The sequence below is a fragment of the Notolepis coatsorum genome (assembly GCF_963971535.1).
Source record: "Notolepis coatsorum genome assembly, chromosome: 19".
NCBI lineage: Eukaryota > Metazoa > Chordata > Actinopteri > Aulopiformes > Paralepididae > Notolepis > Notolepis coatsorum.
Genome location: NC_140183.1, coordinates 44,875,967 through 44,900,813, shown reverse-complemented (window position 1 = coordinate 44,900,813; position 24,847 = coordinate 44,875,967). Strand labels below are relative to the sequence as shown.

Genomic DNA, 24,847 nt, shown 5'->3' with positions numbered 1-24,847 from the left:
CTTTACGCAGCATATCCGTGTTCCAGTCCCCAATAAGAATTTTTTCTACCCCCTCCACCCCAGCTAAACACCCATCAAGTGCGTCATAGAAGCCACTCTGTTCTGGCGGTCTATAGATTGTGCCTACTAGTACTGGTTTCGCCCTGTCTAATAAGATTTCAATCCAAACAGTTTCAATTTCGTCATGGTTAAGGTCAGTACGGTTGATGTATTTGGTATCTTTGTGTATATACACACAGACGCCACCTCCATACTGGTATTCGATAACACGAATGAAGTGCATGCAGCTCAACCAGCGCAAGCAAAATAGCCTAGCGATTGATTGATTGAACATTTTATTAACAGATTGCACAATGGGTACAATACAGCTCAATACACACAATTGTTAAGGGGATGCAGACCAGAGAAAGACTTTCGTCTTGTTTACATCAGGGTCCCCCATTTTCAATTCATCTTACAGTAGCGACGGCATCTAGTTACGTAGCTAGCCTATACTTTGAGCGGGAGCATGTCTATGTTCCCCGGGTCCTATGTTCCCCGGGTCCTATGTTCCCCAGGTTCTCTATGTTCTCCGCTTTGATTGATTGATTGATTGAAAATGTTAGACCACCAGCCCTGATTCCAAACTCTAACCTTAACCAGTTCGAAAGAGGGCCTAAGCTTAACCAGTTCAAAACAAGGCGGACATTAATAATGAATAAAAGAATACAAATTAATAAAAATTTCAATCTATTAATCAATCAAGCGGGGAACATAGGACCCGGGGAACATAGGGATGATCCCCTTTGGGCTAGCTAGACTGTCTTTATGATGGAAGTTCTTGTTGAAGACATCTGGTAAAGCCATTTCCTTTATGGAGAGGAGAAATATGATCTATGAGGCGAAGGGGTGTCCTGTAATGGCATTAACACAACCAAACCAGGACCCTGCTCTACTTCTACGTCTTGGGGCCCCTCTACAATGAAGACTTAATTGACTCCATTACAACAGGTAAGTTGTTCTCCATACAGTGTACATTGTGTCTGTATTATACCACAATGACAACGCTTTTCAGAAAACAAGTTAGATTGGCATTTAAGTGTGGTGACTTTCTTCATTGTATCTTGTTTAAGACACAGTGGTGAATCGGCAGAAAATAACTACCATGTTTTCCAGTAGGCTAAAGGTAAAATATTATGAAAAAAGAAGGGCAAGACGACCTGGAACCCATATGTCAAACATACTGGTGTGGTCTTAAGACATGTAGGCTGTGCCTACTTACTCAATACCTGTAAAGGTACTTAATGGCTTTCCTCCATGAATACACTGCACCTCAAGCCACAGATCCTTTCAAGAACCCTGTTGTGTTTAACATTGATTGCACTAATACCGAACCCAGCCTTGCCAGATAAATCAGACTCCAGATTCCAGAACCACTTCCTCACTCAGCCCTTTTCGTTTTCCAGGCACCTTGGACCGAGATGTGAAAACACAGTAGCCTGGATGCAACACTCACTGGTCCAAGTCCTGGCCTCTGGGTTTCCATGCACCAAAATACAGTGAAATTCTATCTATCTTGGTGGAATTAATACAGCATGTGGTCCTGCATTTAGTCTGTTTCTGGTAAATCAGACTAGATCTGCTCCAAGCTCCTGACCTGAAAAGTAGAAAGGAAGTGAACTGGCCTTTTAATGACTGCAGCAGATGTGTACATACCGCTTCCCACAGTGGACTGCCTGTGCTGCTTGCTCCAGCAAGGAGTGTCTCGAGGTCAACAGAGTAACACACTGACATACTTATTATACGATAGAGGTCACAGAGTACAAACAATGATTTCAACAAATGTAAACATGTAAACAATATCAAAGTAGCATGTGATCAGAGGTCTTTGTGTAGAATTAAATGCGCTTGACCCACACATTTAGAGTAGGTTTACATTTTTCAAATAAACCTAGCTTGTACATTATTACTAACTTATTTGTATTATGTTATGGCCATCACTAAACGTCTGAATGTGCCTGAGGCTAGCAGTGAAAGACTAAAACATTAATCATGTTCTCATAATTTTACATGGTGGTCACAAACCCTTGTAGCGAAAGATATTAAAATTTAAGGCAAGATATATCCTGTTAATTTTGATACAAGCCTTTTTTGGCCTAGTATTCCTACATCATCTAACCTACATCTTAAAATCAAAAGACACACCTTTGTCTCTCTTTTCCTGTTGAAATATATGGCACGTCTAATCTAGTAATCATGGGAATAAATATTTGTTTTTGGATAAGCATCTTTAAAATTGATTATTTACTATAGGACCAAGAAATGTATACCATGTAGGCTACAAACATACACCCACTGTCTTAATGATCTGGACTGACTACAACTAGCCTGCTATAATTACTACAGCTGGCCTATACTGTTCTATAAAATGCATTAAAAGGTAGCTTTTTTGTAATTGAATCAAATTCAGTCCCATCATATCATGACAAATTCAGACTATTAAGAAAATAAATCACACTGGGTGATTGGGAGTCTGGGTAGTGAGAGCAGAGAACCAGTGTGTGAAGCAAAATGTGTATCAGCAATCAATTTTCACAATCGCAACACGCTGGCTGTAGGCCACCACTGCCTCTAGCAGAAACACAGAGTCCTCTATAGAAGTTGGATAATAGTAATACATCTGAACTTAATTTTGTCCCAGACATTGGTGTAGTTGATATATTGCTATGGTCTTTAGTTCATACATAGTGGTATCATGTTGTAGTTTTGAATGACTAGAATAAAAACCCATTTACTATATGTAATGCACATTGCTAACTATTATTTTACTAATTATTTAGGCTAGCTATTTCTTACTATATACAGCCATTGAATTGAGCTATAATTAATACAATGATTCACATCACATGAGGACTAATTCAAACTGATATCTTGCACACCAAATTATTGTGATTGTGAAAAATCAATCAGCAGTTTATTTTTGGGTGAAGTGACCTCTAAGTATATCCTATGAATAGTCGGGTAGGCATTGATATGTTTTACTGTGGTTTATTGTACAATGTTTGACTTCCACAATATTAAAAGATACATTTTCTCTCAATATCTTTGCCATGTCAATCTCAAAAGAAAACAGCATTTTTATAGAATACAATTATTTGCCTGCAGTCCAAATGTAATTTTCTTGGAAACATAGCACCACCCAGTGTGGGCAAAGAGTACTGCAGAACTGAAAAACACAATTTCCACCAAAAACTGCACAAACCTTCAAAACCATGATTTTATTTCCAGCTTCATGCATGAAAAATTATTCACTGTGTAGATGATTGGCAGTGGCTTACAAGGACAATAACAATTTCAATAATTGCTGTAAACAAATATGAGGGAATTTGGATCTGGGAAACATTACAATTTCTCATGATTATAGTGGGGATTTTGTCTTGACCGTTAGAAACAACACAGAATGGCACTATTTATCTTGAAAGTTCTATTTTTGTTATCACAGAACTTGAATTGACAAATTTACATAAACGCAAATGGAATCAAACATGGCATAGTTACAGCCAGGCATGTTATTGTTACAGAGATCTGACTGTAAAGCACAATTCTACTTGCAAAACTTTAAATATAAAATGTTTATGTGAATACATATTGTATCACACTTCTATAAACCATAAAACATTCCAAAATGATAGCATGTAATAGACAAAGAGGGATCTCAATAATGTCATTAAACTTAAAAATACAGAGTGCATTAAAGAAAAATGTACATTACTAATAATAGCACTCCACTCAACCACACAAAAATAAACAATCATAAAAAGGATAAAGGAGAACAATCTTCACAAAACCAGAGATTATTTGTGTCTCATAAATGGTTTTGAAATTATGCTAGAAGGAACATGAAGGAGACAACATTACATGATCATATTGTCCTGTTCATCCTTCTAGACATCAAGCTGGCACACTCACAATGTTTCCATTATAAAATCTTCACAAAACCAGAGATTATTTGTGTCTCATAAATGGTTTTGAAATTATGCTAGAAGGAACATGAAGGAGACAACATTACATGATCATATTGTCCTGTTAATCCTTCTAGACATCAAGCTGGCACACTCACAATGTTTCCATTATGTCAAAGATATTCCCTTTCATGAAGTTTGTTTTCACCTAAGTACAAAATCAAATAACGCCATGAGGCTACACATCAAAAAAAGGTGCTCATGTAATACTAGCAGTCACAGTAGTGTCACCCGGGTGTATTATATGCAACAAAAGATAAGATTCTGATACAAACTTTACTCAGAAGTTGAGCACAGAACTCTTGAGGCTATAACAGATATCAAATTAATGACATGAGGAACTATATTTCACTAGGCTTATATGATGAAGTAATGTTGTTTTAGATTTTTCAGGAAATAAAAATAAAAAGGCTTGAGTAGGAAGGAATGGAAGGAGGCCATAAAGAAGTGGTTAGTAAGGAACCAGTCAGTGGGTTTGTTCTGAACTGTGTCAAAAATTATTGTGTCTTATTTGTTACATATTGCATTTGTGATTTTAAGTGGTCCGGGATGCTGAGTGGCACTAGTAGTGGCCACACATCTGTTACTAGAACATTCTTTTTATTCTCTGATCATCACATTTCCTTTCATCACCAAGCTAAAGTGCATATTTATGAAATTAATGTTTATGAGGACTGAAACAGTTTAGTCTAAAATCGTTTACCAGTAACAATTGTTTTGTGATGTTTATTTACTGTACATTGGCACCATATCTCAAACTCACTCAGGGCAAGAGTTCCAATATTTCCCAGTGGAAGTGAACTCGGCAGACCTCTATGAGACCCTCAGTAAAAGCAACAACAGAAGATCTGTGGCTCATCTTACTGGTACACCCGCACATGTCCATGCAGTGATGTGGTGTTCCCTCCACAGTCCACATACTGATACATCTCCTGAGAGACCTGCTCAGCATGGCCAAAGTAAGTTGTCGTCACAGTCACCCTGAGAAACAAGAAAGAAATGGCAGTTAGTCTACTACACCAAGCAAACATGGAAATGCATAGTTTCGAAAGACAAACGTGGGGTAATGTAGTGGTCCTCCAAACTCTTTCCTGCCAAGTTCTACCCCAGGGTAGAACCACATTAGGTCATGGATCCCTATTTCTATTTGATCAGATTTCTTTCTCTCCCAGTCTGAGAACATGTATGTTGTTAGATAATGATCTTGTAAGGAATTGTTTTAACTGCACTGAAGGTGTGGTGGTAACAGTGGAGAGTGTGAAATCTATGATTACAATAATGATTATTTTTCTCATTGTGCTAACTTCTATTGAGGGATTCTTCAACGTGCTGGGGACCCTCTGGAACCACCTCAGGGACCCCTGGTTGTTCTCTGACTCCAATTTTCGGAACCTAGAGGTTAGTGAAGTGGGCTTGTGACTGAAAGGTTGCAGGTTTGAATCTCCAGACCAGCTGGGGAAGTGACCCCACCCTCAATCACTACTATCAAGGTGCCCGTAAGCAAGGCACTTTAACCCCAACAACTCCAGTGTATATTAGTGTTGTGTACATTACAGTTTGAGTACTTTCTGGTGATATATCACATTCACACTTCAAGTGATTTGGATTGACTTTACAAGTGCAAATACATGGGTTGTTCAAAAGAAATGTCAAAACAGGAGTTATATGGTTCTTCATCTTAACTCATTGAACGCCGATCATGATGATAGTCGGGTTAACTCGCCGTCGCTTGAGCGCCAATCACGAGTATAGTCTGGTTTTAATCGTTATTTCTTTTATTAGCGATATCCATTCATTTTCATCCATCCAACCTGATGTTATCGTTGGGAATGGGTCTGAGCTCGCAAAAGGGCAAATACCGCCGCCTATCGTCTCCCGGATGGTATTGCACATCATTGGATTGGATTAGCTGGGGATGTGCATCAATATGTGCGTGCCGTTGGCGCTGAGCAAGGCATGGATAAGCGATTTTTCAGCCCGCTTTTGTATCGTGCATAAGGACACATATACTATCGATAATCTAGCGTTTATTTGAAAACTATTCATAAATCAGCTGAAAAATGACAACGTGTTTTGTGTATTCCACTAAAGGGCTATTATCGCATATTTCTCTGGTATTACTAGAAATCTCCAAAACTATACTCGTATTCAAAACGGTCTAACACGGAAATGTACCGATGAAAAAACAATCCGTTTCGTACATGTTGACTGCAAGCAAGTCATTGATAAGCGACGGGTGTATTAGACCCATAGCCATAATTTAATATATATTTTAAGCACTTGCAAATATCCCCGTCCTCCCATTGATTAAAGCGCTGGCGTACTAGGCCTAATTTCCCGGAAAGGGCTCGACGGTCAATGAGTTAAGGGTTCAATTAGTAGAAGACTCAAGCTACACTGGGCAGCTCTCAGGTGAGAGTGTGTGACCTTCCCTCCCCATGCAACTACTCCCCCAGGCTGTTGCTGTAAATGTAACCATAATAGGGGTGTAATGGTACATAGAAGACATAGTTCGGTATGTATCTCGGTTTTGGAGTCATGGTTCGGTATGGCATACTTACTGCATCATGACAACAATGTTGTGTACTTTAATGGACTGCAGGGTGCAGTAGTCACTGTAAGACAATAATTGATCCACAGTTTAGGGCAAGGGCTATTGATCAACAATAGTATAGTAATAATAATAGTATGTTGTTTTTCATGAGATACTTACAACATATAACTCATCTCATCAGCAATGGTGGTGGGAACCATGTAGTCAATCTGAAATACAAATCCAATAGGATTTCAATAGGAAATCAAAACAATATCAGATACTATATCTAAGATACTCTGTATATATATTTTGAACTCTTGCACTGTTTGTATTTCATGTGTTTTGGATAGACTACAGATGGAAATTAGCTTCTGCTAAATCTGGTGCAAACATATTTTCATGTAACAATGATCAATGTAAATGCACATTGTCTATATATATATATATATTTTTTATAAATACTACTACTAAGCACTACTAATAAACACAAATATTAAAGTTTGTAAGACTCCTATCGCTGTGGAATGCTACACATTCGCTGTGATATCACTTTGGAGCTACTGTTTCAGTGGTTGAACACTTGGTTGAAGCTGTTAACAATGATTAACTTTGAGGGCAACAGTCCAAGAACTGTAATCGCATAAAACTAAGTACAGTGTGTTTGAATGGGACTCAGAAAAAGAGATGTTTGATTTGCAACTTCCAGCTTTTGCACAAACATAATTCATGTCATTTTGTTGGTCACATGGAAATGCACAGTAAGTGTGAACATCATGGGTGTAACAATAAACTTTTGACCAGACTAGGATACTTGAGTGGTTTTAGTGGTGATATTTGGATTAAAAATTGATTAGCTCTTTAAGCTCTTTAATCGCTTTTCATTACCATAATAAATGGGTTTATATTAGACAACGATTAACTTGTGACTCTGCTAAGTCATTTGGGTGTTGCCCTACTGTGTGCATACAACGGAGTACTGTTGGCCTGTTGGGACTCACCTGCTGCTTATCCAGCGGTATGATTAACGTGACGTTGCTTATCTTGGCCTTGCCAATCACTGTCTTAGAGAACTGCACTTGGGCAGTAATGTTGGTCACTGACACGGCGTAGTAGTTGTTATTGGTGATATTCAGGGTGTTCTAGAACAAAGCAGAAGTGTGTTAAGATCTTGGCACCGGAACCACTGATAATCTATGCTGACCCTTGGATAGAGAGTCTTACTGTGATGTTGAGATAGACAATACGTCTGTCCTGGTCATAGGAAACGAAGGCAGACTTCACTCCCACGTAGGAGACATCGATGGAACGAGGGAATAGGAAGAAAACGGCCAGGCCAGAGAGAAGCAGGCAAAGGGATACGGATACCGTGACATACAGCTTTCTGGAGGAGAGGAAACAAGAGACGTGAGATCCACTGAAACCATATTGGGGAAGAATAAAATGGCGAGTGGAGTAGAGGAGGATTCACACTCACGTCCTTCTTGGCCTGAGTCTCTGGTCACTGTATGGGATCAGAGCCACCAGCTGATTCTCTTGACCTGTAGCAATAAGAAGAGTGAGGAAGGATAATGATATGCCACATGCACACCACAAAGCAAACTAGTGTTCACTAGGGTTGGGGTAAAAAAAAATCCATACAGCAATATATTTTTGTTGTTTTTTGCTTGACTTACTTCAATACAAATTATTGGAATGAGGTGAACAGAATGAAAAAGTTATCTTATTAGATTACATTTATTTTAGATGTTAACAAAGTTTTCCGTTGGGGACATAATTTACAGTTGAAAAAAGGTAATAAATCACAATATTGTGATATTACAATGTTGTGACTCTACTGATACTATCGTATCGTGGGGCCTCTGGTCATTCCCACCTCTAGTGTTCACATGTACCTTTGTGTGTCTGTTATTTTTTTAAACCAGTTTTGTGACTTTGCGCTTAAAATCATACCTCGTGGGATTCTGCCAGTGCCCTGACACGTGGGACATGTGACACTGTCCCTGCCAGTGAATTCCACATAGGGGAACTGGGACACATCTCCATGCTTTCCGTCCTCCTCACTGGTGTCTGTGTACTCTGCAGTTGTCAAGGCATCTTGACTGTCGTCTTTTTGTTTGGCCAAGTGAGAGTGTGACTTCCCCATAGCTGGAGCTGTGTGTGAACAAACAGGACAGATAGCAGAGTTGTTAAATAGGTGCAGCCAGACGTGCTAAACCCATCCACATGCCACATAACCATTTGAATGTGAAATTTGTTCATGGGCATGTGCCAGAAAAACACTCCCAGAAGGATAGCTTCAGCTAATTGACGTCAGGGCTTACATCAGGCCATTCCAATTTGTTTTTGTAGCTGTGCTGACCGAGTTGTTAGAAAATATGCACTTAAATAAAAAGTACATTTTTATGGCTTCGTGTTTTTATAGCATGTTAGGTTTATACAATTAGCTAATAATTTCGAGAGGTAAAAAAAACTGTCTGCAATTTATTGTTTACACTCTAGTAGTATAGTCAACACTGCAGCATGACTGTGATGTTTTGCAATACGGCTTTCCCCTATAGCCTATAGGCTACTTGTGTCTAGCCTACATATAATACGGCCGCCATACTGTGCTCGGTCCGACCACCACCAAGTACACCATGTTCCTTCCAGCAAAACACCGTTAAACGTCTGCCATTTTACAACTACAAATATTACGAATATAAAATGCAATATCAGGTGGGACGGTCTGTTCTCTTTTCACATGTCCGTTTATTCCAGAACGCCGTTGTAAGCGCAAGGCGTCGCACTGATGATTACATGGATGCAGTGTTGTTCTATACTGTGTAGTCTGCATTGTGTATTACCAATGGGTCGTCACACAACAGCCTTGCGCCAACAACAAACGACAGCGTTTAATCTAACTCCGCATTTAATTATAAGCGTCTTACCTTTGTTTTATTTTTATTTTTTTTATTCAGAACTGCGTGTCATTCGCTTGGTGAGAACAGCCGTTGTTTATTATGTCGCCTCTCGCCTACACCAGCAGCGCTGCGCTCAACATGCTCAAGACCGCCCCCTAGACTCGTCACTGGACAGACACACGTTGTGTTACAGACTAGATACAAGGTGTTATCCTTATCCATAACTTCCTTTTTTGTTTTTTCCGCTGCGACTACATTTACACAGTAGTTTCTTTTATTCCCTTACACACTACTATCATAACATTTCCATAATTTTTTGGTCACTACCAAATTAAACATGTTTTATATCTACCTGGCTGTATGTATGGAGTATGGAACCATGATATTGCCACCAACATTAGGATATCATGGTTTGGATTACTATGGTGATACATGGATTCTTGGAATAACTTGTCAGCTGACAGAGCTTTACAACTTGGTTAGGTTTTCCCACAAATATAACCATTGCAACTTTTAAATTCAAATTGGCCACATAATTCCGTTACTAAAATAAGATTAGAATTTCCCCCTTGAATGGAAATCATTGATTCACAAGCAGATGGCAACAAGCTGAGTATTAATCTCCGTCTAGACAGTATTATTAGCCATTGGTAGCTACTGCTTTTGCAGGGCATAAACATAATTTATCTGTCAGTGAAGTAATTCAGTTTAGAACAGAGCTGTCATCACGTTATTGTGTGAGAGAATGTAGTGTATTTATCAACCAGATGATGGCAGTATCCTCCAAGGTGTGAATTGGGCTGAAAAGGGTTGGCTAAGAAATTCTTAGTCAACAAAATTATCAATATAATTAGAATAGAATAGAAATACTTTATTCATCCCGAGGGAAATTTGGCACTACAAATTGATCACAGTAAACATTTAGGGAGACAAAACAAGTCACGAATGAAGAATAAAATAAGCCTAAAATTAGAATAAAAATACCCAGCTCCGGGATATACATTTCCTATGTTATGTTTATACATTCTAATGTAAAATATACAGAAGTCTACAGTGAGTATACAGTAAGTGTAATATTGAACAGAATGAATGAATGAATGAAAACTTTATTTAACAGATTGCAGAATGGGTACAATACAGTACGGCTCAATACACACAATTGTTAAGGGGATGCAGACCAGAGAAAGACGTTTGTCTTGTTTACATCAGGGTCCCCCATTTTCAATTCATATTGACATTTATGACACTCAACATACATGACATAGGGACATGATACAGGTATTTAGTACTGTTACATTTGTGACATATCCGATATTCAAATATACACTACTGTTACCCATAGATCCTGACAGAGTATATACATATGATGGGGAGGGGACTGTACATTAGGAGGGGGTGGGTGGGTGGGAGAGAAATATACATATGGTGGGGAGAAGACTGTACATTAGGAGGGGGTGGGTGGGTGGGAGAGAAATATACATACGGCGGGGATACATGCGGTGGGGAGGAGACTGTCTATTAGGAGGGGGTGGGGGGTTTGGACATTTACGGTGGCCAGTTTAGAATTGCAGCCTCCCGTAGGTGCTCTTTAAGAGCGGTTTTGAATGTGGGTAGGGATTCACATTCCTTTACAGCTTTGGGTAGGGCGTTCCACATTGATGTGGCATAATTGCGAAACGTGTTTAGTCCCTTGTTTGAGCTGAATCTGGGTTTAACATGATTTGTTGAGCTTCCTCTGATGTTGTGGTCGTGGTATTCACTGACCTTTGGGAAGTATTTTGACATGTACATGGGTACCTTAGTCGTATAGTGTATCTTGTAGACCAGGCCCATTGCAAGTTGCTGTACTCTGTGGTCTACTCTAAGCCATCCTAGGTTGTCAAAGTGGGCAGGGGTGAGGTGGGTTCTAGGGGTAAGGTCAAGTAGAAGTCTGACCAGTTTGTTTTGTGATGTTTGTAATCTTGTTTTTAGAGCCTTTGAGGTGCTTTGGTACCATGAGGTGCAAGCATAGTCGTAGTACCCTTGAATGAGTGCTCCTGTCAGAGTCTTCAGGGTATTCTTGTTTACCAGAGAGGAGATCCGGTACAAGAATGACTTTTGACTTTTTTTTATTACATTGGATGCCATTTTGTCACAGGAAAGATTTGCCTCGAGGATGGAAGTATGGAACCCAGGTAGGTAATTTCATCTTTCCTTGTGACAATATTGTCACCCACTGTAACTGAGAAGCTGTCGGTCTTGCTGAGTTTGTTATTTGAACCGAAGAGAATGGACTCTGTTTTGCCCATGTGTAATGATAGTTTGTTATCAGCAAGCCATATGCAGATTTTGCCTAGTTCCGAGCTGAGGGTTTTTTCAACCTGCAGCTTGTTCTTGTCAGAGACCAGCAGGGCTGAGTCGTCCGCAAACAGGAACAAGTTGCAGTCACAAGCTGACGACATGTCATTTGCATAAATTAGGAACAGTATAGCGGTCCTAGTAGCTTCCTTGTGGAACACCACAGCTCACTGGGGATAGAGTACCGTTTACCTCCACCATCTGTTCTCTCCCCTCCAGGTAGGATTGCATCCAGCTCACTGATAAACTATCAAAACCAATTGCTTTTAGCTTGTCAATCAGAATGGAGTGGTTGACAGTGTCGAAGGCCTTTTGTAGGTCCAGCATGACCATGCCGCAGTATTTGCCACGTCCACCTCTTGTTTGATGTGGTCGTTCAAATAGAGAAGGCATGTGTCAGTGGAGTGGGATGTTCTGAAGCCAGATTGGAATTCGTAGATTCGATTTTTTACCACCAGGTACTTTTCGACCTGTTCGTAGACTATTTTCTCCATGACTTTCGAGATGGAGGTAAGAATAGAAACAGGGCGGTAGTTGCCTGGGTCTAATTTACTGCCCTTTTTGTGCAGAGGGGTCACTCTCGCAATTTTGAAGTCCTTGGGGACGTGTCCCTGTTTTATGGAGAGGTTTATTATGTGTGTGATGATGACTGGGGTGATGGCGGCTGCTGAGTCTCTGAGAAATTTGGAGGGGATGTTGTCATGGCCAGTGGCCAAGTTAGGTTGGAGGGCGCTCAGTTTTTTGAGTACCTCATCGGTTAACTTGTTACCATTTCTAGTTTGAAGTCGTCTTTGCGGACCCCTAGGTTTTTGTAGTATGCTACTATGTGTTCTACCCCATAATGCCCTGAGTGGGAGGGTAGTTTGTAGTGTTGTGGCTATGTTTGTGAAGAAGATGTTTAAGTAATTGGCTACATCCAGCTTGTCTGTGATGAGCGTGTTGTCCGTCTTTATGTTTATGTTTGAGAATCTGGTTTTAAGTTTTTTACTGCAGCCATAGTTGATTATTGAGTAATTTCCAAAGTTCACGTGGTTTGTTTTTGTTTTCCTCAGTTTTGTCATTGATGATTTTTTTTGCGGTTTTGATCATGGTGTTTACGTCATTTCTTAGTCTATTTCTTTGAATTTTTTGTTCAACCACGTGGGCTTGGAGTTCACAGTGTTGTTTTAAAAGTCCAGGAAGATGGTAACTGTCACCCTGTGCTCAGTGATGCAGTGAGGCACAGTGATTGTAAAGTCTGGTGGCTGTCGAAATGAAGGACTTCCTGTGCCGTTCAGTGCTTAATTGAGTAAAGTGTCAAATCCATAATAGTGGATTTATTTAAATTCACATTGCCATCTCCAAATGATGCCTCTGCTGGAAAGCAAAGGGGGAATAGTGCACAAATAGCTATTAAAACAACCATCTCAGTTGATTTTGCTACTGTAATTATGCTTAATGGTGGCCTACAGTACTTACCAACCATTTGGTCATTATGTGTTTGATGACTAAACATCAGGAATCATTGAGCATGCAGTTATCCAAGGAATTTATTTAAATGTAGTTCATTACAATATACAGTACATTTTCCACTGTCCTCACTTGAAAGAAAACAGTTTGTGTCAGAGATCCCATCAATGAAAGAGTATACAGCATCTCCTAAATGTTAATCGTCTGTAGGCTAATAATCTAGGTTTCACAACTACAGTAGTAGAAGAATTATGCAGTCGTTTGATGTTAAAGCAAAGCATGAACATAATGTTTATCCAGAGAGTTTATAAGGGGTTCAGATTTTAAATCTGTTGTATTATTGACAGCTGTGGATACAGCTTCAGTTGCGGAGTCCAGCTGTGGAGAATGCTCCTCTCCCTATAAAATCCTATTAGTTGTAAGGTTTTCTCATCTTCCCCTGAAGGGGCTGAAATCCTATTATTTTTCTTCTTTTTCAGAAATGTTTTGCGCAAATTCTTTTGGGATGGTAATTCCCTTTAATTTAACCTTTATTTAACCAGAAAAGCCTCATTGAGATTAAAAATCTATTTTTCAAGAGTGTCTTGCATGGTCAAGACAGGCAGCAGCACATTTAACAAGGTTGAAGGCAGACAACATTTACAGATCACAATGTTGAAATATAAACATCACATTTACAGATCACAATGTTGAAATATAAACATCACATTTACAGATCACAATGTTGAAATATAAACATCACATTTACAGATCACAATGTTGAAATATAAACATCACATTTACAGATCACAATGTTGAAATATAAACATCACATTTACAGATCACAATGTTGAAATATAAACATCACATTTACAGATCACAATGTTGAAACATAAACATCACATTTACAGATCACAATGTTGAAATATAAACATCACATTTACAGATCACAATGTTGAAATATAAACATCACATTTACAGATCACAATGTTGAAATATAAACATCACATTTACAGATCACAATGTTGAAATATAAACATCACATTTACAGATCACAATGTTGAAATATAAACATCACAGCCAAAAAACATCATCTAGTCCAATGCTGCCAAAGATGACCCCAATTGGTCTGATGGGGGGAGCTATAATTAAAGATCCAGATTTTGAACATATATTATAACTCATAATGTCAACTGAGAGGAATATTTCCTAAATGTCTACATACAAATGCCAACAACATAAGGGCTGAAGTAGTCTCGGTGGCAGCATTCAAAGCCATTGTTGTCACCATCTTGCGTTAAAAAGGTGTACCATAAACTCTACGGAACTGTATAGATCAATGGAAAATGCTGGAAATGAATCCCCCCCAAAATATCTCCTCTTGCCTGATGTGAAACATACAGTATTTCTACATGCTCATCCTTACTCCTCTGCAACATTCAGCACCAAAGCACAGGCTCAATGGGCAGACCAGGCTGCAGAAACAAATTAGTGGGGGGGCATAAAATGTTCTCGGGGGGGCACAATGGTTTTTCAACACAGGTTCCCTTTTATACGTTTCAGCTGGGACAACGGCGCTGTGGCTTGCTTGGCGTTGCCCACGGTGCTGAACTAAACAGCAGAGAGGCAATTGAAAAATCAAATTTCTCTATCTTAAGAACATTCACTTATACAAAAACAGACTGAACAGATATATATAACAGACCTGTCAGGTATGCCAATAGCGTGGTTAGGGTGTAGCTGGACGCCCTAGCGAGGGTGGCGGAGAGGAGGAGCCTTGCTAAGCTCCAGGCCATCAGGGAAAACCTCTCCCACCCACTATACACAGACTTGGCTGACAGGAGGAGCATGTATTGTTATAGGCTCACACTACCTAAATGCAGCACTGAACGGCACAGGAAGTCCTTCATTCCGACAGCCATCAGACTATACAATGCATCACTGTGCCTCACTGCATCACTGAGCAAAGAGTGACAGTTACCATCTTCCTGGACTCTTACTTTTTAAACAGCACTGTGCAATATTACACCTACTGTAGACTTCAGTATATTTTTACTGTATTTATTTACTGTATCTTTTATTCTATTTTTATTCTATTTAATTTTATTCTATTCTTAGGCCATTTGTTTTGTTATTCTTATTCGTGACTTGTTCTGTCTAAATGTTTAATGTTGAGTGATTTGGAGTGTCAAATTTCCCTCAGGATAATACATTTCTATTCTATTCTATTCTATATCTTTGAAAAGTCTCCATTTATTCAACACTTCTGAATTCACTGACAAACTGAACTGAACTGACAAAAATAAAGTGCATAAAAAAGCAAACAAAATTCCTCCACAGGCTACTCACCATCATTAGTAGAGCGGCAAGCGGCGTTTGGGGACAGAGTGAAATCTTCTTAAAACACTGCCCCTCCACTCATTCCTGAACTTTTTTGTTAAGTCCTTCTCAAATGCCAACTGAATTAAATTGGCCTTGCGTCGATGAAGCATACTAAGGCGATGTTCTGTAAAGATGTTCTTGAGGGTAGAAAACGAATTCTCACAGAGTGCCGTGCTAGCTTCAGTAGTGTTGTTGTTGACATCAGTGCCCACTAGGGCTAAGCATTTGGATAGTCTACTTTGATTGACAAAAAAAAAAAAATGTTTTTTCCCCCCCCTCAGGGTGGGCACAGCTGACTCAGTGGGCGGGCCAGGCCCCCCAATGCCCGCCCATGGCGCCGGGTCTGTCAATGGGTCTCATTCCCGAACGGATTTATGACAAAAAATGTCCTCTCAGGCCAATTTAAGACATATTAGCGCTAGTAGCGCGATTCCCCAAATAAGAGTGCTGAGGAGCACACTTATGATTGATTGACTGATTGAACATTTTATTAACTTGACAGACTGTGTTCTCATAGTGATTCCTTCATGTCAATGCTACAGGCCTCCTTGGAATTAATTACTTAATAATTAAAATAAATATGAGGATATTTGTACGATAAGAAATTACGCATTTGATGTCGGAAAAATAAATAATATGGATTCATCTGATCACAGGGCAGCTGGATTAACCATATCTGAACCAGCTATTTTGGACAAATGTATAATTACTTTAATTACTCAGATATTCAAACACAATTATGCAATTATTGTGAAATGATTGAAAATAATAATTATTTAATGCCTTCTGTGGAATTTGTTTTTCTTATTTGTTATATATCTGTTTTAATGATTAATTATACATTTGAAAGAATGCAGGTCAACATGCAATATATCCCATTGATTGGTATACAATGGGACAGACCTTTGTTTGATATAGCTATAAACCTGCATTCCTTCAAATATATCATTAATCAATTAAACTGATATTGAAATACACTATATAGCCTATACAACAACACTGAAATTACAGTGGATAAATAAATAAATAAGAACTAAAGCTAATTGCGTGGAAATAGACTGCATTAATATTCCATAAGTCTTGTGTGCGCCAGTATATGTGTCTAATGAATGAACATACTTATATTATTCGAATTGCTTGTTTCATTAGGATTTAGTAGATACTATATGCTCTGCCCTACCTACGTACAGTAAGTACAGTACACATATTAAGGCCGCCAGAGTCGGGCGTACCAGCGGACTGCATGGTGGACTGTACTACGTCTACGGGGCGGGCAGTGCAGTATATTTGCTGCTCTCCTAATAAAACAAGTCATGATTAGAATAATATAAGCCTATACTGCGTTCATTCATTACGCGCGTAGGCTATACAGTACTGCGCGTGCGTGTGTGTGTGTGTGCGTGCGCGCACCACAAGCTGTACTATATGATGACAATACAATTAATCGAATCTCATTTTGATCGGTTGCAAAGCGCTTCCTATCGGCAACCATTTTCACACGGCTGCATCGTCAGTTGCATTCTAATGAGCTGGACAGGTGTGTCTAACTATTGACTTTTTGTGATTTCATCTGCACACTTCCCTATTGGCTGCCTTATAAGGAGCTTCGGACGGGAACGCGCGTTCATGTTTCAGAGCCGTGAAATTCCTCATCGCGGCATCTCAGATCAGACAGTTTGAGTCATTAAGACATCTTCCCAGCACGTTGAGGACTCAGAGTGAACTTGTCGTAGATTCTATCTCAGTCGGTTCCAAGATAAGTCTTCCAAGAGAACTCTTTGGAAAATATTCGGGAATGAGACCCATTGACCCTATAGTTAGTGAGATATTGCGAGGACTCACACACACAGACGCCACTGACAATAATATGTCCTGTCTGTCAAATTATTACAAACTTACCAATAGAGGACGCCACAGTATAGTATAGTATTTTTCTGGGCTTTTATCTTGAAACTGGGCTTTGTTTTTTGAGAGTGTACATCTCTGTCCTAGTGGCCTTGCTTTACTTAAATTGAAAGTTAACTGCTAAGCATTACATCACGCGCAGGAGTGTGTTATACGAATTAGATCATGCCTAGGGGTGGTTGTTAGGCCTGAGGCGCAGCCGAGGGTCGTTAGACCCCCCTAGGCATGATCTAATTTGTATAACACACGACTTCAAGTGATGTAATGTATTTTATACAATGGCCGAATTGATCCAACCTTATTGCTATACAATAAACATACAGTAATTGAAGCATAATAGAGATTTATTCACAAAACCACCCGCAGAAAAAGTAGGTAAAAAAAATAAATAAAAGAAAGTTGCCTCCGTGTCTAGAAGCAGGTGCTGTGCTTCAAAGCATGCCATCTAACAACAAACTTCATATAAATCCTGCGATGTATTATTGTTTTGACAATGGGTCATGACAAACCAATGACATAATCCAACATTGTGTAAATAACTAACATATTCCAGTTAACGGTATCTTTTTTAAATGATTCGTTACGAATATATCCATACTTCCATTGTGTCCGGGACATCCAGTGAAATCGCTTCGTGCGACAGTGTCCTTTTGCAGAGGCAGGTTGCTACAAAGTATGCCATCTAACAGTGAAGTTACCGGTTGTTATTTGATTGATTGATTGATTGATTGAAAATGTTATTAACAGATTGCAGAATGGGTACAATACAGTACAGCTCAATACACACAATTGTTAACACTATGTGGACCGTCCACGTATATATACGTGTTTCGATTCCACCCGTTGAGGACCAGAGCCACGAGTTAACTCATGGCGAGTTGTTATTGTTTTATTCCATATTAAAGTTGTTATTGTTTTATTCCATATTAATAACGCTATTAACGTCCGCGATCGACTTGCAGGACCTACCCACATATTTGATTTTCGAAACATGCAATACCGGCCAGATCCGCTTAGGGGCGCCATCGCTCCACTGCAGTATCATTGAGGTCGATTGAAAAGAAAATTCTTTTCACTGTCTGTGGGCGTTTCATATGAGCCTCGGTTCCAAACGAACACCCTCCATCTTTGATCCCGTTACCGAACGCATATTTCAGCCTGGAATAATGGGATTTATGATTAGCCAATGGACATATCGATCTACCAGATTCCGATGACTAATGACGAAATGCTGCCGGCGATCACATGGCCTGACGGTAGGATACTATTCCCCCAAATTACAGCTGGATTGGACATTGTTTTAAAACGTAACGTGATTGATCAGTGAAAATGGTATATTGAACGCACACTGTATTGCTAATCAATAATAGTAATCAGCGTTCCCCGCCGCCCCCATTTCATCCATAAAGGCTCTGTAATAGTCCGGATGCTACGCAGTTTGTTTTATTTCATTCGTATATATACAGCAGAAATGGCGTTTGATATAACGTGACTAGCCTTTAGCCTATTATCTAGCTCCCCAGAAAAAAACCGAGGCGAAAACTGCGATAAACCTTATATTCACGGCGCTATAAAATGACAATCAACCGATGGATTTTTATTTTCTTTAAGCCATTATGAAGGCACGGTTTATGCACTCAAGTGACAATGAGAATGGACAGATAGCAATACTATAAATTATATATATAGCTGTTTGTAAACAAACCTCTGTCCTCTGGCCTATAAATCGGCGCTACATGCTGGTCGTCAATGTGTTAAGGGGATGCAGACCAGAGAAAGACTTTCGTCTTGTTTACATCAGGGTCCCCCATTTTCAATGCATCATAACATATATGACATACAGATAGACAGTGCTACATCTATACATAGGTTGCTACAACGCATGCCATCTAACAGTGAAGTTAGCGGTTGTTATTTGATTGATTGATTGATTGAACATTTTACAAACAAACCTGTGCGGGACATCTAGTGAAATGACAGTGTCCTTTTGAAGGAGAGGGAGGTTCTACAACGAATGCCAACTAACAACACACTTCCTGCGATTTATATTTTGTTTCACAATGAGTCATGACCAACCAATTACATAATCCAACATTGTGTAAGCAACTAACACATTCCACGTGACTTTATCGTTTTTGAATGAGTCGTTATGACGATATCAATACATCCATTCATAAAGATTATTGTCTGCCATCTTGGTTTCATTCATAAAAACACGAACGGCGGAGTGATTCGGAAAAAAAGTTATTCGGTTGTGGGCGGGTTCTGGAATCACGTGGAGTGTGTTTTTTTTTATCTACTTTTTCTCCTTTTTTCTGTGATTTTTCTCCCATCCCAATTTACCTCTCGTGCCAATTCTCCCTCCCCTGTCCTGATCGTTGCTCGCATGTGCCCCCCACTGGCCGGTTGTAGGGAGGATAGAAGCCCATCACATGTCCCCTCCGATACATGTGGAGGCAGCCAGTCACATCTTTTCACCTGCCAGCGCGGACTCTCATTGGCGAGGTGTAACGTGTGGGAGGCTCACACTGCCCCCGCCATTTCCTGTCTTTTGCTGTGCAGGCGCCCTCACCGACCTGTAGGAGTCGCTGTTTTACAACGATCAGACTACCACCCATCGACTCCCCTCCCGCTGGCTCTGCCAATTGAGTCAGTATGACGGCCGGCCCAAGCTGGAGGCAACGCTGACAGCCGGATTCGATACTGGTGTCTCTTGCGTTGGTGACGAGCGCAATGTCCCTGCACCACTCAGCCGCCCACGTGGAGTGTGTTATGAGAAATAACAACGTCTGAAAGAAGTGTTTCAGCCAATCAGAATCAAGAAATTTGCATGCCATTGTATAAATACATTTATGGAATGTATCTTCCTCTGTCACTCTGCATGCAGTTTGCAGTAAAAAAAATATATATATATATCATTCAGTGTGTTCTCAGCAGCCCGTGTTGGCTTTAACCCTGAAATCACAGCTTATGGCTATATTTGTATTTGACTTTGGCGGAGGCATATGAAAATGCCTGAGCAATAGTTGGAGGAGGTGTTGGTCCAGTCTGTAGTTTGAAGAGGAGGCTGCCTGTGTGTCTCTGATAAGACCCGATGAGAGAGCACACATCAGCCTATTTCAGGTGTCGGCACTATCGGCACGGTTACAGAGGGAGCGGATACAACTACACACTGCAGAGGTGAAGTGGAGGATATTCTGAGTCTGTCGCATTTGACATCTATGTCAACTTGTTCTCAACTTAAAAAGTGAAATGTGGAGCTCTGGGACGGCAAGCTGTTTGATTTCTTCCCTTGCAACCATTAGGCCCCCCACTCCTCCCACAGTATACCACACAGAGCATCATTAGGCCCCCCACTCCTCCCACAGTATACCACACAGAGCATAATTATGCCACCCACTCCTCCCACAGTATACCACACAGAGCATAATTATGCCACCCACTCCTCCCACAGTATACCACACAGAGCATCATTAGGCCCCCCCACTCCTCCCACAGTATACCACACAGAGCATCATTATGAGAGAGAGAATAGGGACCCGCATCCTGTCTCATTATGCAAACCACGCCCCTTTTAGTTTGATTGATTGAAGCCACGCCCCATTTTGAGATGAGTTATGACCCTAAGCACCGCCCCCTTTTCTGATTGGCCGAGAGGCTCAAGGAGGTGGTACTTCCGGTTTCGGAAGGAGGGACTTCCGGTTTAGGAGGGGGCGGGGCTATAGGGGGAGGGACATCCGGAGGCGGGACAAAATGGAGGCGGGATTTTCAGAATAAATCAGCCGAAAACTTCTGTCAGTACCAGGGTAAGTGTTGATTTATGACCCTGTGTGGGTGTGTGTGTGTGTGTGTGTGTGTGTGAATATTTTTAAGAAAAATACAATGTGTCTATAAAGTGGTTTCTTGGATAAAGCCAAATGCAAGAGAGTGTTTAGACACTTCTCCTTAACATTTCTTTTATGGATTATAATGTATATGTGTAAATAAAGAAATAAACAAATGTATGCTTCATAGAAAGCTGTGTGATTCCCCTCTGAAGGATGTCAAAGTGCACCATCTCAGTATGCAGGATATCTCTCTGTCAGTCTGCAGCCCCATGCTGTTTTCAGCACAGTACAAATGGATGAGGATAGCAAATCAGGGAAGCCTAAAGCTTCTGTCAATACCAGGGTAAGTGTTGATTTATGACCCCTAAGCTGTGTGTGTGTGTGATTATTTTTTAAGAAAAATTACAAATGTAATGTGTCTATATTTTAGTTTCATATGGAAGAGTGTGTTTAAACAATTCTACTTCACATTTCTTAGGGCCCGCGTCCACCTAGCGCATATTTAGGACCGCACGCGTCTGTTTTCAATGTATTACAATGGGGAGAGAGCGCATGCGGCCCCATGCGGCCGCCTCTAGGAAGTGCGCTGCCGTCGGCTTCTTTTGTCAGCGCCTTTATGCGGCCGCACAAGCCAGAGAGTTGAAACTGGCTGAACTTTTCTAGAGCGGTGCGCCGAGCGCATATTCAAACAACCAATCACAGCCAGTCATCTACCACTCTGCTTGTAACCTGACACCGGAGCTGCCTGCCTGTCTGGCTGTCTCCACACAGACCATTGAGATCCGCGACAAAACTAATAATAATAACTACACGAATACACTACTAAAAAGCTAATAAAAAGCAAAGGGCGAACTGTGGTGTCAGGCAATAACTATATATATAATTAATATACAATAAAGTTATTCAAATATGCTATAATATGTGCAAAACCGCGGCATGGCTGTAGATTTCTTTCTGTCATCTACAAGATGCGCGTCAAGCCAGCTCTGCCGGCGCACTCCCAGCATGTTTCACGGAGAAATATGCGCTAGGTGGACGCGGGCCCTTAGTGGATTATATTGTATTATATATATGTGTAAATAAAAGAAAATACAATGTAAGTGAATAATAGGCTGATGTTGTTTGAAAAAGAGTGATAACTTGTAAACAGGGGTTCTAAGTAACCACACTAAGTATGTATGTATGTATGTATGTATGTATGTATGTATGTATGTATGTATGTATGTATGTATGTATGTATGTATGTATGTATGTATGTATGTATGTATGTATGTATGTATGTATGTATGTATGTATGTATGTATGTATGTATGTATGTATGTATGTATGTATGTCAGCGCTGCTGACCCGGGGGTAAGCCATTTGGGGTTAAGGGTTGTGTTTAAGTCATATGCATGAAGGCTAAGTTATGTTATGCTAGATGGGTGCGTCTCAAGGGTGGGGGTGAGGGGCTAATTACAACCACCCCCTAGGTGTCGTAGTAATTAGGTTTGGGTGAAACGTTTTATTTAAAATAGATTATTTAAAAAAAGGTTGCATTACCTTTTTTTGTATTATTGTTCACATAAAATTATTACAGTTAAAGATATGAATAGGTATACAAGTTATATGTGATAGTGTGCTGAAAATATAATGTTCAGAAAATATGTGTGTGGGGGTGTGAATTGGGCCCCCTTAAGTGTTAAAACACCCCCATGGTGGTGAGAAGGTTGACAGTTTAGGGGACCTGCAGAGTTAGAACAGAACTCTGGATGGGTTCACATAACATAATTATCTATAAAAGAAAAGGAGGCTATAAATTTATGATGAACATTGATTATAGCTGTCTATCGTTGTGACATAATCTGAACATTGAAGCGCAAATATCCTCTGATAGTTTAAGAGAGAGTATGGGTTATGGGTAGAGATCCTAACACAAGCCTCTGTGAGAGTCAGTGAGAGAAAAAAATCATCATCAAAATGATCTATCATAGAACTTATGCAACGTTATGACCACTATTTAAACCAGGTACTAAAAATGTACGGATTAGATTCCAAGTCCACTGTAACCTCCGGCCTACTCATAATGGCTATGGATAATAAAACATTCTATTATTCTAACCTATATGGGCTGATGTAACCCTAACTAACCTTACAGTCATGCACTTGTCCTAATAAACTAACCTACACTATAACACACAACACTTTGATGAATATTGTTACACAGGTGATAGAGTTGTATCCTCCCTGATCACCTATCGTACAGAACTTGTAAGTAGTTTTGGATAAAAGCGTCAGCTAAATGACTAAATGTAAATGTAAATGGTATCCAGGGGTGTCTGTCTGCTGACAGTTTGGGACACGATGCTGACCATGCAATAGAGATAGCTGTAGTTATTATTTCTTAATACACATAATAATAATAATAATAATAATAATAATAATAATAATAATAATAATAATAATAATAATAATAATAATAATAATAATAATAATAATAATAATAATAATAATAATAATAATAATAATAATAATAATAATAATAATAATAATAATAATAATAATAATAATAATAATAATAATAATAATAATAATAATAATAATAATAATAATAATAATAATAATAATAATAATAATAATAATAATAATAATAATATGTGTAAAACGAATACATTGTATTAAGATATAAATGTAGCCCTTAGAGATATTCGAGTCTTTGACAAGGTTAAGAGAATACAGACCATAGAAAGACTTTAGTCTTGTTTACATCAGAGTCCCCCCATTTTCAATTCATCAGGACATATATGACATACAGGACAACAGATAGACAGTACAGCTACATCCATACATTTAGGACATACCATATTTACAAATACACCATGGTTTGTGATACAAAACAACAAAAAAGAGTCCTGAAAATATGTATGTGTGTGTGTGTCTATGTGTGTGTCTGTCCAAGCTGTTTTAACTGTTTCAAAAGGGTATTTCATGTGTCTTAAATTAATAAATAAAGATTTATTTCTGGATATAGATCACATCAAAACACTCTGTATGCTAAAGTTAACTAGCTATCCATGACTGACCCTAGACTGTTTCAATGGTACACCTTCATTTATAAAACATGCATATAGGTCAACTACCCTTTTTTACCAAGGTTCATACCTCACCATCACATCAAACCCAATTTATATGTCACAGTACCCCTGAAAATAGCACAGAGTTTGGGGAAAGGGCCTTCGAGTTCTCTGCTAGCTAGGCCTGTAAAAGACTTTAAAAAAAAAACGTTGAAACTGTAGGCCCTCAATACCATATCTGATTTTAAAGTTAAAATTAAGGGCATTTTAAAGAATGAGACCATTCAATATAGTTTGCTCCACCTCAAATGTAACCCCAGGGCCCACTTTGCCTTTTTTTATGTATCAGTCTGCTTTTTGTGTATTTTTAGGTGTTTGTTTATGTTTTAGATGTCATTTGGGAGCCAGGTCTAGCTAAAAAAATGGATCTATGATCTCAAATGAATACCCGGTAAAATAAAAGGTAAAAATAAAATCC

At 39.4% G+C, this 24,847-nt stretch overlaps 1 protein-coding gene across 1 annotated transcript; it reads right to left on the bottom strand.

Annotated features, from left to right (window-relative positions):
- Nucleotides 1-3,011: 3,011 nt before the first annotated feature.
- tmem106ba (transmembrane protein 106Ba) lies at nucleotides 3,012-9,593 on the bottom strand. The gene is made up of 8 exons (XM_084336912.1): nucleotides 9,465-9,593; nucleotides 8,488-8,688; nucleotides 8,012-8,075; nucleotides 7,759-7,918; nucleotides 7,536-7,676; nucleotides 6,715-6,764; nucleotides 6,563-6,616; nucleotides 3,012-4,982 (listed from the first exon to the last, which is right to left on the bottom strand). The coding sequence occupies exons 2-8, from the start codon at nucleotides 8,678-8,680 to the stop codon at nucleotides 4,862-4,864; spliced, it is 783 nt and encodes a 260-aa protein (XP_084193038.1). The 5' UTR covers nucleotides 8,681-8,688; nucleotides 9,465-9,593; the 3' UTR covers nucleotides 3,012-4,861.
- Between the last annotated feature and the right edge of the window lie 15,254 nt (nucleotides 9,594-24,847).

What these genes read in the sequence shown, in the direction of transcription:
- tmem106ba (XM_084336912.1), bottom strand. Translation starts at nt 8,680, where the DNA reads ATGGGGAAGTCACACTCTCACTTGGCCAAACAAAAAGACGACAGTCAA. An exon ending in AGACTCAGGCCAAGAAGGAC is followed by an intron (nt 7,919 to 8,011) that starts GTGAGTGTGAAT and finishes CCTCTCCTCCAG; the next exon opens with AAAGCTGTATGTCACGGTAT. An exon ending in GATGAGATGAGTTATATGTT is followed by an intron (nt 6,617 to 6,714) that starts GTAAGTATCTCA and finishes ATTGTCTTACAG; the next exon opens with TGACTACTGCACCCTGCAGT.